This window comes from Lagenorhynchus albirostris, chromosome X (assembly GCF_949774975.1).
Source record: "Lagenorhynchus albirostris chromosome X, mLagAlb1.1, whole genome shotgun sequence".
Classification (NCBI taxonomy): domain Eukaryota; kingdom Metazoa; phylum Chordata; class Mammalia; order Artiodactyla; family Delphinidae; genus Lagenorhynchus; species Lagenorhynchus albirostris.
The window spans coordinates 38,852,547-38,866,592 of record NC_083116.1 but is presented as its reverse complement, the minus strand read 5'-3'; the positions used below and the strand labels follow the sequence as shown (position 1 = coordinate 38,866,592).

The window sequence follows — 14,046 nt, the reverse complement described above, 5'->3', positions numbered from 1 at the left end:
CTCTAGAGCGTGGGCTCAGTAGTTGTGGCGCATGGGCTTAGTTGCTCCGCGGTACGTGGGATCTTCCTGGACCAGGGATCAAACCAGTGTTCCCTGTATTGGCAGGTGGATTCTTAACTGCTGGACCACCAGGGAAGTCCCCACTACTAGAATTTTTCTGACGTTTTCCTATGGTTATATTGTGGTTATGGATTACTAGGAGGAAGACTACAGAGAAAAAGTACAATTTTTATCACATCATATCAAACACACATACTATCAACATGATTTATGATTGATCTTCGCTTCAATCACCTGAGGCAGTGTTTGCTGGGTTTCTACACTGCAACATTACTTTTTTTTTTCTTCTGTATTTCCATACTGTACTCTTTGGAAAGAAGTCACTAAGAGTAGCTCAAAACTAAGAAGTCAGGAGTTATGTTTCCCTTCCTTGAGGTGGAGCATCTACATAAACTATTTAGAATTCTTCTTCATGGGATATTTGTCTCCTCTCCCCCATTTATTGATTCATTCAGTCATTTTATTATCAGTATTGACTCATAGATATTCTATACTTTGGGTTATAATCCAATATTAATTTAGTTTGTTGTACATTCCCTGTTTTTGTTTGTTTGATAAACTATTTTTCTTCCAATTTTAAATGATTGTTCTTCCTGGATACAGAATTCTAGGTGGGTGTTTTTCCTTTCATCACTTTAAATATTTTACTCTACTCTCTTCTTGCTTGCATGGTTTCTGATGAGAAATCCAGTATAATTATTATCTTTGTTCTTCTATAGGTAGAGAGTTTTTCTCTGGCCATTTTCAAGATTTTCTCTTGGTCTTCACAGTTTTCTGTGTTTGAACATGATATGCTTAGGTGTATTTGTTTGGTATTTATCCTACTTCGTGTTCTTTGCTTGGATTCTGAATCTGTGGTCTGGTGTCTGTCATTAATTTTGGGAAATTCTCAGCCATTCTTACTTCAAATATTTCTTCTGCTCCTTTCTTCTTCTGCTATTCCAATAATGTGTATGTTACACCTTTTGAAATTGTCCTTGGATATTCTGTTACTTTTTTTTTTTTTTGTGGTATGTGGGCCTCTCACTGTTGTGGCCTCTCCCGTTGCAGAGCACAGGCTCCGGACGCGCAGGCTCAGCGGCCATGGCTCACGGGCCCAGCCGCTCCACGGCATGTGGGATCTTCCCAGACCGGGGCACGAACCCGTGTCCCCTGCATTGGCAGGCGGACTCTCAACCACTGTGCCAGCAGGGTAGCCCCTGTTACATTTTTAAAGTCTTTTTGTAATCTCTTCATTTCAGTTTGGGAGGATTCTATTGACGTAACTTCAAGCTTACTAATTCTTTCCTTGGCTGTATGCAGTCTGCTCATGAGCCTATCAAAGGCATTATTTCTTTTTCTTTTTTTTGGCCATGCCGCATGGCTTGCGGGAATCTCAGTTCACTGACCAGGGATTGAACCTGGGCCATGGCAATGAAAGCCCAGAATACCAACCACTAGGCCACCAGGGAACTCCCAAAGGCATCATTTCTGTTATAGTGGTTTTGATTTCTTGCATCTTTCTAGAGTTTCTATCTCTCTGCTTACATTATCCATTTGTTCTTACATGTTGTATACTATTTCTAACAGACTCTTTATCATATTAATTATAGTTATTTTAAATTCCATATATATGATCATTCAAAAACCTACGTTGTATCTCAGTTTGGTTCTGATGCTTCTTGTTTCGTCTCTTGAGACTGTGGTTTTTCTTTTAGCATGCCTTATCATTTCTTTTTTGCTGAAAACCAGACACAATGCATAACATAATAGAAACTGAGATAAACAAGTCATTAATGTGAGGTTTTATGTTAATCTGGCTAGAAGCTGGGCTGTGTTTAATGTTTACTCTAGCTGTAGGTGTCAGAGGTTTTTCAATTTCCTCTAACGTCCTTGTTTTTGTCTCCCTTGTTTTCTTTGGGTTTCCCTAAAAACCTCTTAGAGTCTGAGTCTTACAGGTCTTTCGACTGTAATCCACAGTTAACGTACTGAAGCCCTGCTGATGTGGTAGTAAGGTGTGGGGTATGGGAAAACATTCTGCAATCCTATAATTAAGTTTCAGTCTTTTATTGTGCCCATGTACCCAGCCTGTAACCTTCACAAGTATTTCACAGCTTTTATTCTCTTTCTCTTAGATGAGACAGTAAGGCTAGAGGAGCCTGGAGTTGGATAATTTCCCTTCTCCCACACTAGAGAAGGCTTTGGTAAAGTTGTTTTACTTGCTGGATAGCTCTTTGTTAAGTAGAAGATCTGGTTGTATTTCAAGTTGATTACTTTTCCTGTCACCATGTCAGGAGCAGGAGACTTTTTCTTGGCTCTTCACACTGAGAACCCAGTGGAGTTCCTGAAGGTAAAAGTCATGAAAATGTGGGGACCCCCATAGACTGTGGCCCCCAGGTGTTTGTTACTCAAACACTAATCTACACTCTGCTTCCTGCAATTTGTCAAAGTTACCACTTAAGTGTTCCTACCAGTTTATGGCTCTAGTGCTTTCTGCTCCTGATAAGCAGATCTGGGCTGTCACTCTTTGTAATTGCCTGTCTCTCCAGATTTCAGGATTGCAGTTTGCTCTCTGATGTCAAATCCCCGATGGGTCCAAGAAAAGTCATTGATTTTTAGTTCGTTCAGCTGTTCTTCCTGTTCTAAGAGAGCAGTGATGACTTCTAAGCACTTTACATGTTGGCACTGAAACCCAAAGTCTGCAACAAACTTTTTTGATTCAATATTGTTTGAGTTTCATCCATGTTGATACCTGTAGTTCTATTTCATTCATTTTTTCTTCTGTATAGTATTCTATTTTATGAATATACCATGCTTTATCCATTCTCCTGCTTATGAACATGTATGTTGTTCATAAACAATGCTACTATGAGCATCCTTATAACATCTAATGTGCGTGTGTAAGAGTTCCCCTAGGATAGATACCAAGAAGTGGGATTACTGACTTACAGTGTATGAGCATCTTTCATTTTACTAGATATTGCCACAATGTTCTTGAAAGTGGCTGTACTCATTTGTATTCACCCAGCGGTATATTAAGAGTTCTTACTGTTCCATACGTTCACCAATACTTGGCACAGTCAGGCCTTTAAATGTATGCCAACATCCTGGGTGTTAAATGGTATCTCATTGTAGTTTATTTTGCATTTCTTTGATTACTAATGAGACTTTATAAGTTAATTGTCCATTCATGTTTTCTCCCCTGTGAATTGCCTGTTCATATATTCTGGCCATTTTTATTGGGTTGTTTCTCTTTTTCTTACTGATTTGTAGGGAAAGATTTCCTTAAAATGTCTCAAAAAGCACAAACCATCAAATAAAATACTGATGATTTAATTACGTTACAATGAAAGACTTCTGCTTAACAAAAGAAATCAGAAACAATGTTAAAAATATAAGCTACTCACCAGGTGCAGCAAGGGTTTGTATCCAGAATTTTAAAATAAAATCTATAAATAATATCAAAAACTAAATAATCAAAATCTATAAATAATATTAAAAACTAAATAATCAAATAATGGGCAAAGAAACAGAACAGGCAATTCATAGAAGGTTCCTGAAAGACTAATGAATGTATAAATACATGCATAACTTCATTGGAAATCAGGAACATGCAAATTAAAACCATGAGATACCTTTCAAACACATTAGACTGGCAAAAATAAGAAGTCAAAAACTTTAAAGTCTTAGCAAAGATGTAAAAGAGATTTCTTAAACCCTGCTCATGGAGGTGAAGATACACATACCCTGTATCACAGGAATTCCACTCCTAGATATGTAATACAGAACAGTGATTCTTAAAATGTCACTCTCAGACCAGCAACATCATCAGTATCTCCTGGGAAACTGGAAATGCAAATTCTCAGGCCCTACTCCAGATGTATAGAACAAAAAATTCTGAGGGCGGAACCCAGCAATCTGTGTTTTAACAAGTCTTCCAGGTGATTCTGCTGCACACTAACATTTGAGAATCACTGCAATAGAGCAATATTTTTCTGGCCTTTTTGACTGAGATGTATAGGAAGAAATGCATTTTATATTCTGGCCCACATACATATCACACACACACATATTAAACAAAAGCTTCAAGAAACAATCATCCTTACTACTCTATGGAATGCACTTTGATGTTTTCTATTCTATTTCATTTCTTTAAAAAATTGCTGGTTGTGACCTACTAATAGTAAATTAAAATTTGAAAACCTGTCCTAGAGAAACTCCTGTACATATGCAACAGGAGATATGTACAATAATGTTTGCTGCAGAACTGTCTATAACAGAAAAAAATGAAAAGAAAAAATCTTCAGGAGAATGGATAAATGAATTATAGTATCTTTCTACAACGGAACGTTACATAGTTCCTTATATCTTTAGAAATAAATTTCAAAAACATGTATATTGAGTCAAAAAAGCAAGTTGTAGAAGGGTATGTACAGTATGATATCATCTATATATTTAAAAAATATGTAAAACTATATGTTGTTTATGAATATATAGATATATAGTAAAAATATAAAAACACGGATGGGAACAATAAATAGCAAATACAGGATCGTGGTTACCACTGGAAAGGAGAAAGAGGAATGGGATTGGGGAGGGATACACGAAAGTCTTCAGGCGTCTCCATAAGGCCTTATTTTTTTTTAATTAGGCATATATGGAAACTGTTAAGAATTGATAGAGAATTCCCTGGCGATCCAGTGGTTAGGACTCTGCGCTCTCATTGCCAAGGGCCTGGGTTCAATCCCTGGTCAGGGGAACTAAAATCCCACAAGCTGCGTGGCATGGCCAAGAAAAAAAAAGGCAAGAATTGATAAAGATGGCTGGCTTGGTACAAAGGTTTTTGCTATATTATTCTCTGTAACTTTTTATAATGAGTAATATTTCATAATAAAAAATAAATAAAAATCAAGCTACCCTTGAACATCAAGAATATATTAGAAATGCAATCATTCAAAGGAAACTGCTTTAATATTCCTTACTTACGATGCCTTTGTAAAAATTCAGGGACAGCCAGAAGCTAACATTATTTTTTTAGTTTTGTTTTTTAAATTAGACACAATCAAGTATATACTCCAGGGGCTTGTGTTGCTTCTTTGAGTGACATGATAATGAAATTTTCAATTCTGTATGTAACACATACCATGAATGTGAAATAATGATATGATCAACAAAACAAGGATTATTTACAACTTTTCTTAGATATTTGCCAATTCCTCAAGGTTTAGAGGCCCTGTGCTTTCACTTTGCTGCTTAGCTATCAGCAACTTAAGTCATATGTCATATAAAAGCCAGGTGGAGCATTCTGAAGAGAAAACTCATGCGGTAATAGTAAACCCTACTCACAACCAGGCACCATGGCTACCAGATATGGTAGTACTATGAATACTACTTGATTTATTAGTAGCCTAGGAAATTAGAGGTCACTTTTTTTCAGTTGAGGGTTTCTAGTGGGTATGGACTAGAGTCCATCAAGAGTCTGATCAAGATTTCTTTAAAAGTCTAAGAGTAGCTTAAGACCTTAGAAAACCACAAAGAACATCATAAGGAAATATGTTACTTATACAGTCAGAGCTACTTATATAGCAGAGAATGAATAGTCAAGGTCAAGGAAAAACACAATCACTGTGCCTATGTCATGATTCTTTGGTATAATCAAAGCTAATATAAAAGTATTACTTTAGGTAGAAGTAAATTAAAAAAACCCATTTTTTTTTCTTGGTTTGGCCTATACCTTGTTTGGCTCCCCTGGATTATATGAAGAAAACATAGGAATTTTTCGGATCTCTTCCTCTGACAAACGATTTCTCTGGATCTCATCTTCTGGGACAAATTCTATTGGCTGCGTCAGCTTCTTAGGCCCCGTCCAACACTGCTCAGGTGAATTATCAATAACTTTTGCCACATGGAGACTGGGACCTTTACCCTGTGCTGCCTGTTTTCCCTTGTCCTGGAGTAATGACGGGTTCTCAGCTGTGCCACTATCTCCCACTGATGTAGCTGAGACCAGTGAGTGGGAAGCAAAGGGTTCACCTCTCATTAGTTGGAACTCTTCAAGACGTTTTTTCATTATCATCTCTTGGTAAAAATTTTCCAGGTTGTTCATGGGATCACCTTTGTTCTTCTTTTGGGATTCATCTGGATCAAGACAAAGAGATAGGGAAGTTCTACAAAGCCTACCAATACAACCTTTGACAAATTAATAAAAATTAAAATTTGAATCTCAGATAATGAAACTCTGCTGGGGCAGGTGTTTACAACCTGTGAAAAATGACAATAATATATAGCTATGTTATTACAGTGCATCTTGGGCAAGGCTGGGCTTATGGTAAGGCAAGTGAGGCACCTGGGGTACAAAATTTGAGGTGCTCACTCTCAGGGTCATGCAAGTACATGCATCTAACTGATAAAGACATTTGAAAAACGTTAGTATGGCATTATCACACTTCACAAAATTAATAATAATTCCTTAGCATTATCTACTACTGAGTTCATATTCAAATGGCCCTGATTTTCTCAAAGATATCTTTTTACACTTGGTTTAGGATCTAAACCAGCCATTGGCTGTTATATCTTTTAAGCCTCATTAAAAAAACAAACAAACAGTGCCCCTTCTTTCCCACCCCTCCAACCTGTTTCTTCCCCATCCCATTGATTTATAGAGAAACCACATCATTTGTTCATAGAACAAATGAATTTGACTGGCTGCTCCTCATATTATTTAACTTGTTCCTCAATCCCCTCTATTTCTTACAAACTGGCAGTTAAAACTAGAGCTATGCTTTCAATGTGGCCACTAGCCACATGAGTCTATTTAAATTAATTTTTAAAATGTCAGTTCCTCTGTTAAATTAGGAATATCAAATGCTCAACAAGCACATGTGGCTAGTGGATACCATAATGGGCAGAATAAAGACCATTTACATCATTGTAGAAAGGTGAATTGGATAGTGCTGATTTAGATTTGGGTTCAATATTTTTAGGCAAGAATCCTCCTTATATTATATAGATGTGTATTTCCTATTACATCATGTCATAAGGCACATAATGTTTAGTGGTCCCCTTTCTAGTGATGCTAAAATTGATCAGTGGATTCAGGTGGTATTAGTCTGATCTTTCCATTATGAAGTTTTCCCATTCACATTTCACCTAAGGGGTTTTGTATCTATTGATGACCATTGCCTAAATCCATTAATTTATTAAGAGTTGTAAAACGGGGCTCCCCTAATTCTATTATTTATTTTGTACTTATTATTTCTATTATTTCTTCTGTATTTATTATCTGGAATTCTATAATGGACTTACCGTCATCAACTATGTGGTTTCCCTACATACAGTTCATACAGCAAAAGCAGGATAAATGCTTGATTTGCCTCCCATTATTTACCAACTATAAAAGTAATGAGTTGGTACTTTTTTTTTTTTTTTTTGGCGGTATGTGGGCCTCTCATTGCTGTGGCCTCTCTCGCCGCAGAGCACAGGCTCCGGACGCGCAGGCCCAGCGGCCACGGCTCACGGGCCCAGCCGCTCCGCAGCACCCGGGATCCTCCCGGACCGGGGCACGAACCCGCGTGCGCCCCCTGCATCGGCAGGCGGACTCCCAACCACTGCGCCACCAGGGAAGCCCAAGTTGGTACTTTAAAAGTGTTAAAAATGATTATTTTTAGTATAATTGTGAGACCTGTATTTTCATATATTTGATGTGTTTCAATTAAATGTAGTCATTCTTTTTAGTAGTCAAATTATCCCACTCAGGACTAGTGAAAGTCCCTTAAAATTGGCTCCTGTATTGCTTTCCAGTTTTCTGGCACAGCAAGATGTCTTAAGCTCATCTTGCATATTTCTTGACTCAAAGCTGGAATATTTCTCTAAGGACCACTGGCTCCTGTTAGTGGGAAATAGTGTTTAGAAACCACAATACGTTGCTAGTTCTGTTCATAAATGTTGAGTTGTTGTTGCTTCTAGGCCTTTTCAGTGAACAAAGGTAGGAAAATTTTTACGAAAAATAAATCATAAATTCATACTGGTATTTCCACTTCAAATTTAAGATTACAAGGTTTTAACTCAAACTCCTTGATTTTTGACTTGTATCTCTTTTCACATGTGCTTAAGATATTGGCTCCTAATGATATTAACAAAATTATTTATTAGCTTTTTCCTACAATATATAGAACTTTTAAGTGTCAGTAACAATACTAATATGGTTATCAACAATACTAATATGACTATCAACAACAAAACTACTTAATACAGTTTTATAATTCTTTGCAGTTACTTTTGACCTTAAAATATATCCCATTCGGAATATACAAATACTGTTTTGAAATTATTTTAAATAATTATTTTCTCTATATGGTTATGCTACCAACTTTATTCATAGTTAGGCTCATTTGCTTCAGGCTGTTTACAAATGTTAAGGATTGATCTTTTTTCCCTTTTGATTAAATTTTTAAACTACACAAAACATTTACATGGGTCTAAAGTGAAAACTGTGTTATACAGTACCTTCACAGAAGTCTCACTTCCACCTCTGTCCCCTTCATCCCACTCCTTTCCTTCTCCATAAGTTATAATTTTATTAGGTTTTGGATTTATGGTTCCATTGTTTATTTTTTGAAATATAAGCAAATAGGCACAAACACACCACACATATTTATGTGTATGTGTGTATGTGTGTGTGTGTGTATATATATATATATATAAAATTCATTACACCCCCTGTCCTACGTAAAAGGTAACTTACTTCACTTTCTACAATTTACTTTTTTGCACTTAGCAATATATCCTGGTGATAATTCCATATTAATGTATAGAGCTCTTCCCTTTCCTTCTTATAGCTGCATAGTACTTCATTGTGTGGATGTACAATAGTTTATTCAACTACTCCCTTACTGATGCACCTTGGTGTTGTTTCCAGTCTTTTCTGCTATTGTGAATAATGCCCTGACAAACAGCCTTCTGCATACAGGATTTTGTATTTTCTCAGTATATATTTGAAATAGATTCCAAGAAGTGGCACTGCTGAGATAAAAGGCAAATGTGTATGTAATTTTTCTATACATTGCTAAATTCCACTCTGTAGGAATTGTACTATTCTGCATTTCCACCAGCAAGGTATAAGAATATTTATGGAAGGATTTCTTAAGACTCAAAAAGCATTAACCATTAAGGAATATATCGACAAATTCAACTACATTAAAATTAAAAGCTTCTGTTCATCAAAATATCCTAAACAGAAAACTCACGGAATGGAAAAAGATATTTGCTATACAAATAACTGAAAAAGAACACAATCATTAGGAAAATGGGCAAAAGACAGAAAAAGGTGCCTCACAAAAGAGGAAATACACTGGCTAATAAATATATGCAAAAGTGCTCAATATTAGAATTCAGGGAAATACTAATTAAGAAGGGAATACCATATTGGCAAAAAATAAAAAAGAATACCAATACCACATGTCAGTGAGGCTGTAGAGCAAATGGAGCCCCCATACATTGCTGGTAGGAATGTGCAGCCACAGTGCAAATCACCATGACATTACCTACTAATGCTGAATATATGCTCATAATATGACCCATCAATTCCACTCCTACATATATACCCTAGAATAATTTGGGCATAGTGCACCAGAATACAATAATAAGAATATTTAGATCAGTACTATTTATAACAGGCCTGAAACTAGCAAAAATATAAGTATCCACCTAAGAAGAATCAATTATAAAATTGTAGTAAGTTTATATAATGAAATCCTATATTACAACAAAAGTGAACAAATTTTGGTTACATATGACCAAGTGGATGAATATACTAATGTATATACTCAAAAATATTTATTCGGTGACTATTATGATCCAGGTAGTATTCTAGGTTCTTGGGACACATTAATAAAACAAAGATCCCTATCTTCAAAGAACTAAGTAAATTATATGGTATGCTAGAAGGTTATGAGTGCTATGAAAAAGAAAAAGTACAGCAGCATAAGGGATAACTGGAAGGGCTAGAAGGTGGTGGTAGTGTTGGTTGCAATTTTACTGTTGGTCTGAGTAGGTCTCATTGAGAAGGTGACATTTGAGAGAAGCCTTACAGGAAGTGAAGTAATCTATCATCCTGATATTGGAGTGAGGGTTCCAAGGTGGGAGTATGCTTCAAAAAAATTTTAACGTCTGAAATCAAAGTATTTCTCTGACCATAATGGAATCACATTAGAGATATACTGCTAGAAGAAATCTGAGAAAATATAAATATTTGGAAATTAAACAACACACTTCTAAATAATCCATAGGTCAAAGAACTTCCATAGATTTTAAAATACTCTGAACTAAATGAAAATGAAAACACAACATAATACTTATGGATACAGATAAAACAATGTACAGGAGCTTCTGGGAAGATGGCGGAAGAGTAAGATGCAGAGATCACTTTCCTCCCCACAGATACACCAGAAATACATCTACACGTGGAACAACTCCTACAGAACACCTACTGAACGCTGGCAGAAGACCTCAGACCTCCCAAAAGGCAAGAAACCCCCCACATACCTGGGTAGGGTAAAAGAGAAAAGAAAAAACAGACAAAAGGATAGGGACGGGACCTGCACCAGTGGGAGGGAGCTGTGAAGGAGGAAAGGTTTCCACACACTAGGAAGCCCCTTCGCGGGCAGAGACTGCGGGTGGCGGAGCGGGGAAGCTTCGGAGCCACGGAGGAGAGTGCGGCAACAGGGGTGCGGAAGGCAAAGCGGAGAGATTCCCACACAGAGGATCGGTGCCGACCGGCACTCACCAGGCCGAGAGGCTTGTCTACTCACCCACCGGGGCGGGCGGGGCTGGGAGCTGAGGCTCGGGAGAGGACTGGGGTTGGCGGAATGAACACAGCCTGAAGGGGCTGGTGCACCACGGCTAGCCGGGAGGGAGTCCAGGGAAAAGTCTGGACCTGCGAAGAGGCAAGAGACTTTTTCCGCCCTCTTTGTTTCCTGGTGCGCGAGGAGAAGGGATTAAGAGCGCTGCTTAAAGGAGCTCCAGAGACGGGCATGAGCCGTGGCTAAAAGCGCGGACCCCAGAGACGGGCATGAGATGCTAACGCTGCTGGTGCCGCCACCAAGAAGCCTGTGTGCGAGCACAGGTCACTATCCACACCCCCCCTTCCAGGGAGCCTCTGCAGTCCGCAACTGCCAGGTTCCCGGGATCCAGGGACAACTCTCCCAGGAGAACGCATGGCGCGCCTCAGGCTGGTGCAACGTCACGCCGGCCTCTGCCACCGCAGGCCCGCCCCGCATCTGTGCCCCTCCCTCCCCCCAGCCTGAGTGAGCCAGAGTCCCTGAATCAGCGGCTCCTTAAACCCCGTCCTGTCTGAGCAAAGAACAGTCGCCCTCCGGCGACCTACACGCAGAGGCGGGGCCAAATCCAAAGCTGAGCCCTCGGAGCTGTGAGAACAAAGAAGAGAAAGGGAAATCTCTCCCAGCAGCCTCAGGAGCAGTGGATTAAAGCTCCACAATCAACTTGATGTACCCTGCATCTGTGGAATATATGAATAAACAACGAATCATCCCAAATTGAGGAGGTGGACGTTCAGAGCAAGATTTATGATTTTTTCCCCTTTTCCTCTTTTTGTGAGTGTGTATGTGTATGCTTCTGTGTGAGATTTTCTCTTGTATAGCTTTGCTTCCACCATTTGTCCTAGGGTTCTGTCTGTCTGTTTTTGGTTTTTTTTTAAATTCTTTTCTTAATAATTATTTTTTATTTTAATAACTTTATTTTATTTTACTTTATCTTCTTTCTTTCTTTCTTTCCTTCCTTCCCTCCTTTAGACAACGAATCATCCCAAATTGAGGAGGTGGACTTTGAGAGCAAGATTTATGATTTTTTTCCCCTTTTCCTCTTTTTGTGAGTGTGTAAGTGTATGCTTCTGTGTGAGATTTTGTCTGTATAGCTTTGCTTCCACCATTTGTCCTAGGGTTCTATCCGTCCGTTTTTTTTCTTAATAATTACTTTTTTATTTTAATAACTATTATATTTTATATTACTTTATTTTATTTTACTTTATTTTCTTTCTTTCTTCTTTTCCTTCCTCCCTCCCTCCTTTTTTTTTTCTTTCTTTCTTTCTTTCTCTTTCTTTTTTTCTTCTTCTACTAATTCTTTCTTTCTACTTTTTCTCCCTTTTATTCTGAGCCGTGTGGATGAAAGGCTCTTGGTGCTGCAGCCAGGAGTCAGCACTGTGCCTCTGAGGTGGGAGAGCCAAATTCAGAACCCTGGTCCACAAGAGACCTCCCAGCTCCACATAATATCAAACGGCGAAAACCTCCCAGAGATCTCCATCTCAACACCAGCACCCAGCTTCACTCAACGACCAGCAAGCTACAGGGCTGGACACCCTATCCCAAACAACTAGCAAGATGGGAACACAACCTCACCCATTAGCAGAGAGGCTGCCTAAAATCATAATAAGTCCACAGACACCCCAAAACACACCACCAGGCGTGGACCTGCCCACCAGAAAGACAAGATCCAGCCTCATCCACCAGAACACAGGCACTAGTCCCCTCCACCAGGAAGCCTACACAACCCACTGAACCAACCTTAGCCACTGGGGACAGACACCAAAAACAACGGGAACTACGAACCTGCAGCCTGCAAAAAGGAGACCCCACACACAGTAAGATAGGCAAAATGAGAAGACAGAAAAACACGCAGCAGATGAAGGAGCAAGATAAAAACCCACCAGACCTAACAAATGAAGAGGAAATAGGCAGTCTACCTGAAAAAGAATTCAGAATAATGATAGTAAGGATGATCCAAAATCTTGGAAACAGAATAGACAAAATGCAAGAAACATTTAACAAGGACCTAGAAGAACTAAAGATGAAACAAACAACGATGAACAACACAATAAATGAAATTAAAAATACTCTAGATGGGATCAATAGCAGAATAACTGAGGCAGAACAACGGATAAGTGACCTGGAAGATAAAATAGTGGAAATAACTACTGCAGAGCAGAATAAAGCAAAAAAAAAAAAAAGAAAAGAACTGAGAACAGTCTCAGAGACCTCTGGGACAACATTAAACGCACCAACATTTGAATTATAGGGGTTCCAGAAGAAGAAGAGAAAAAGAAAGGGACTGAGAAAATATTTGAAGAGATTATAGTTGAAAACTTCCCTAATATGGGAAAGGAAATAGTTAATCAAGTCCAGGAAGCACAGAGAGTCCCATACAGGATAAATCCAAGGAGAAATACGCCAAGACACATATTAATCAAACTGTCAAAAATTAAATATAAAGAAAACAGATTAAAAGCAGCAAGAGAAAAATAACACACAAGGGAATCCCCATAAGGTTAACAGCTGATCTTTCAGCAGAAACTCTGCAAGCCATAAGGGACTGGCAGGACATATTTAAAGTGATGAAAGAGAAAAACCTGCAACCAAGATTACTCTACCCAGCAAGGATCTCATTCAGATTTGATGGAGAAATTAAAACCTTTACAGACAAGCAAAAGCTGAGAGAGTTCAGCACCACCAAACCAGCTTTACAACAAATGCTAAAGGAACTTCTCTAGGCAAGAAACACAAGAGAAGGAAAAGACCTACAATAACGAACCCAAAACAATTAAGAAAATGGGAATAGGAACATACATATCAATAATTACCTTAAATGTAAACGGACTAAATGCTCTCACCAAAAGACACAGATTGGCTGAATGGATACAAAAACAAGACCCATATATTTGCTGTCTACGAGAGACCCACTTCAGATCTAGAGACACATACAGACTGAAAGTAAGGGGATGGAAAAAGATATTCCATGCAAATGGAAACCAAAAGAAAGCTGGAGTAGCAATTCTCATATCAGACAAAATAGACTTTAAAATAAAGACTATAAGAAGAGACAAAGAAGGACACTACATAATGATCAAGGGATTGATCCAAGAAGAAGATATAACAATTGTAAACATTTATGCACCCAACATAGGAGCACCTCGATACATAAGGCAAATACTAACAGCCA

General features: G+C 38.3%; 1 protein-coding gene across 1 annotated transcript in view; it reads right to left on the bottom strand.

The window, feature by feature from the left end:
• Nucleotides 1-14,046, bottom strand: part of RBM41 (RNA binding motif protein 41) — a 69,596-nt gene that overhangs the window by 22,458 nt on the left and 33,092 nt on the right. Inside the window, exon 6 of the mRNA XM_060138127.1 lies at nt 5,774-6,177. Coding sequence (XP_059994110.1) covers nt 5,774-6,177 — 404 coding nt within the window. The remainder of the gene's footprint in view (nt 1-5,773; nt 6,178-14,046) is intronic.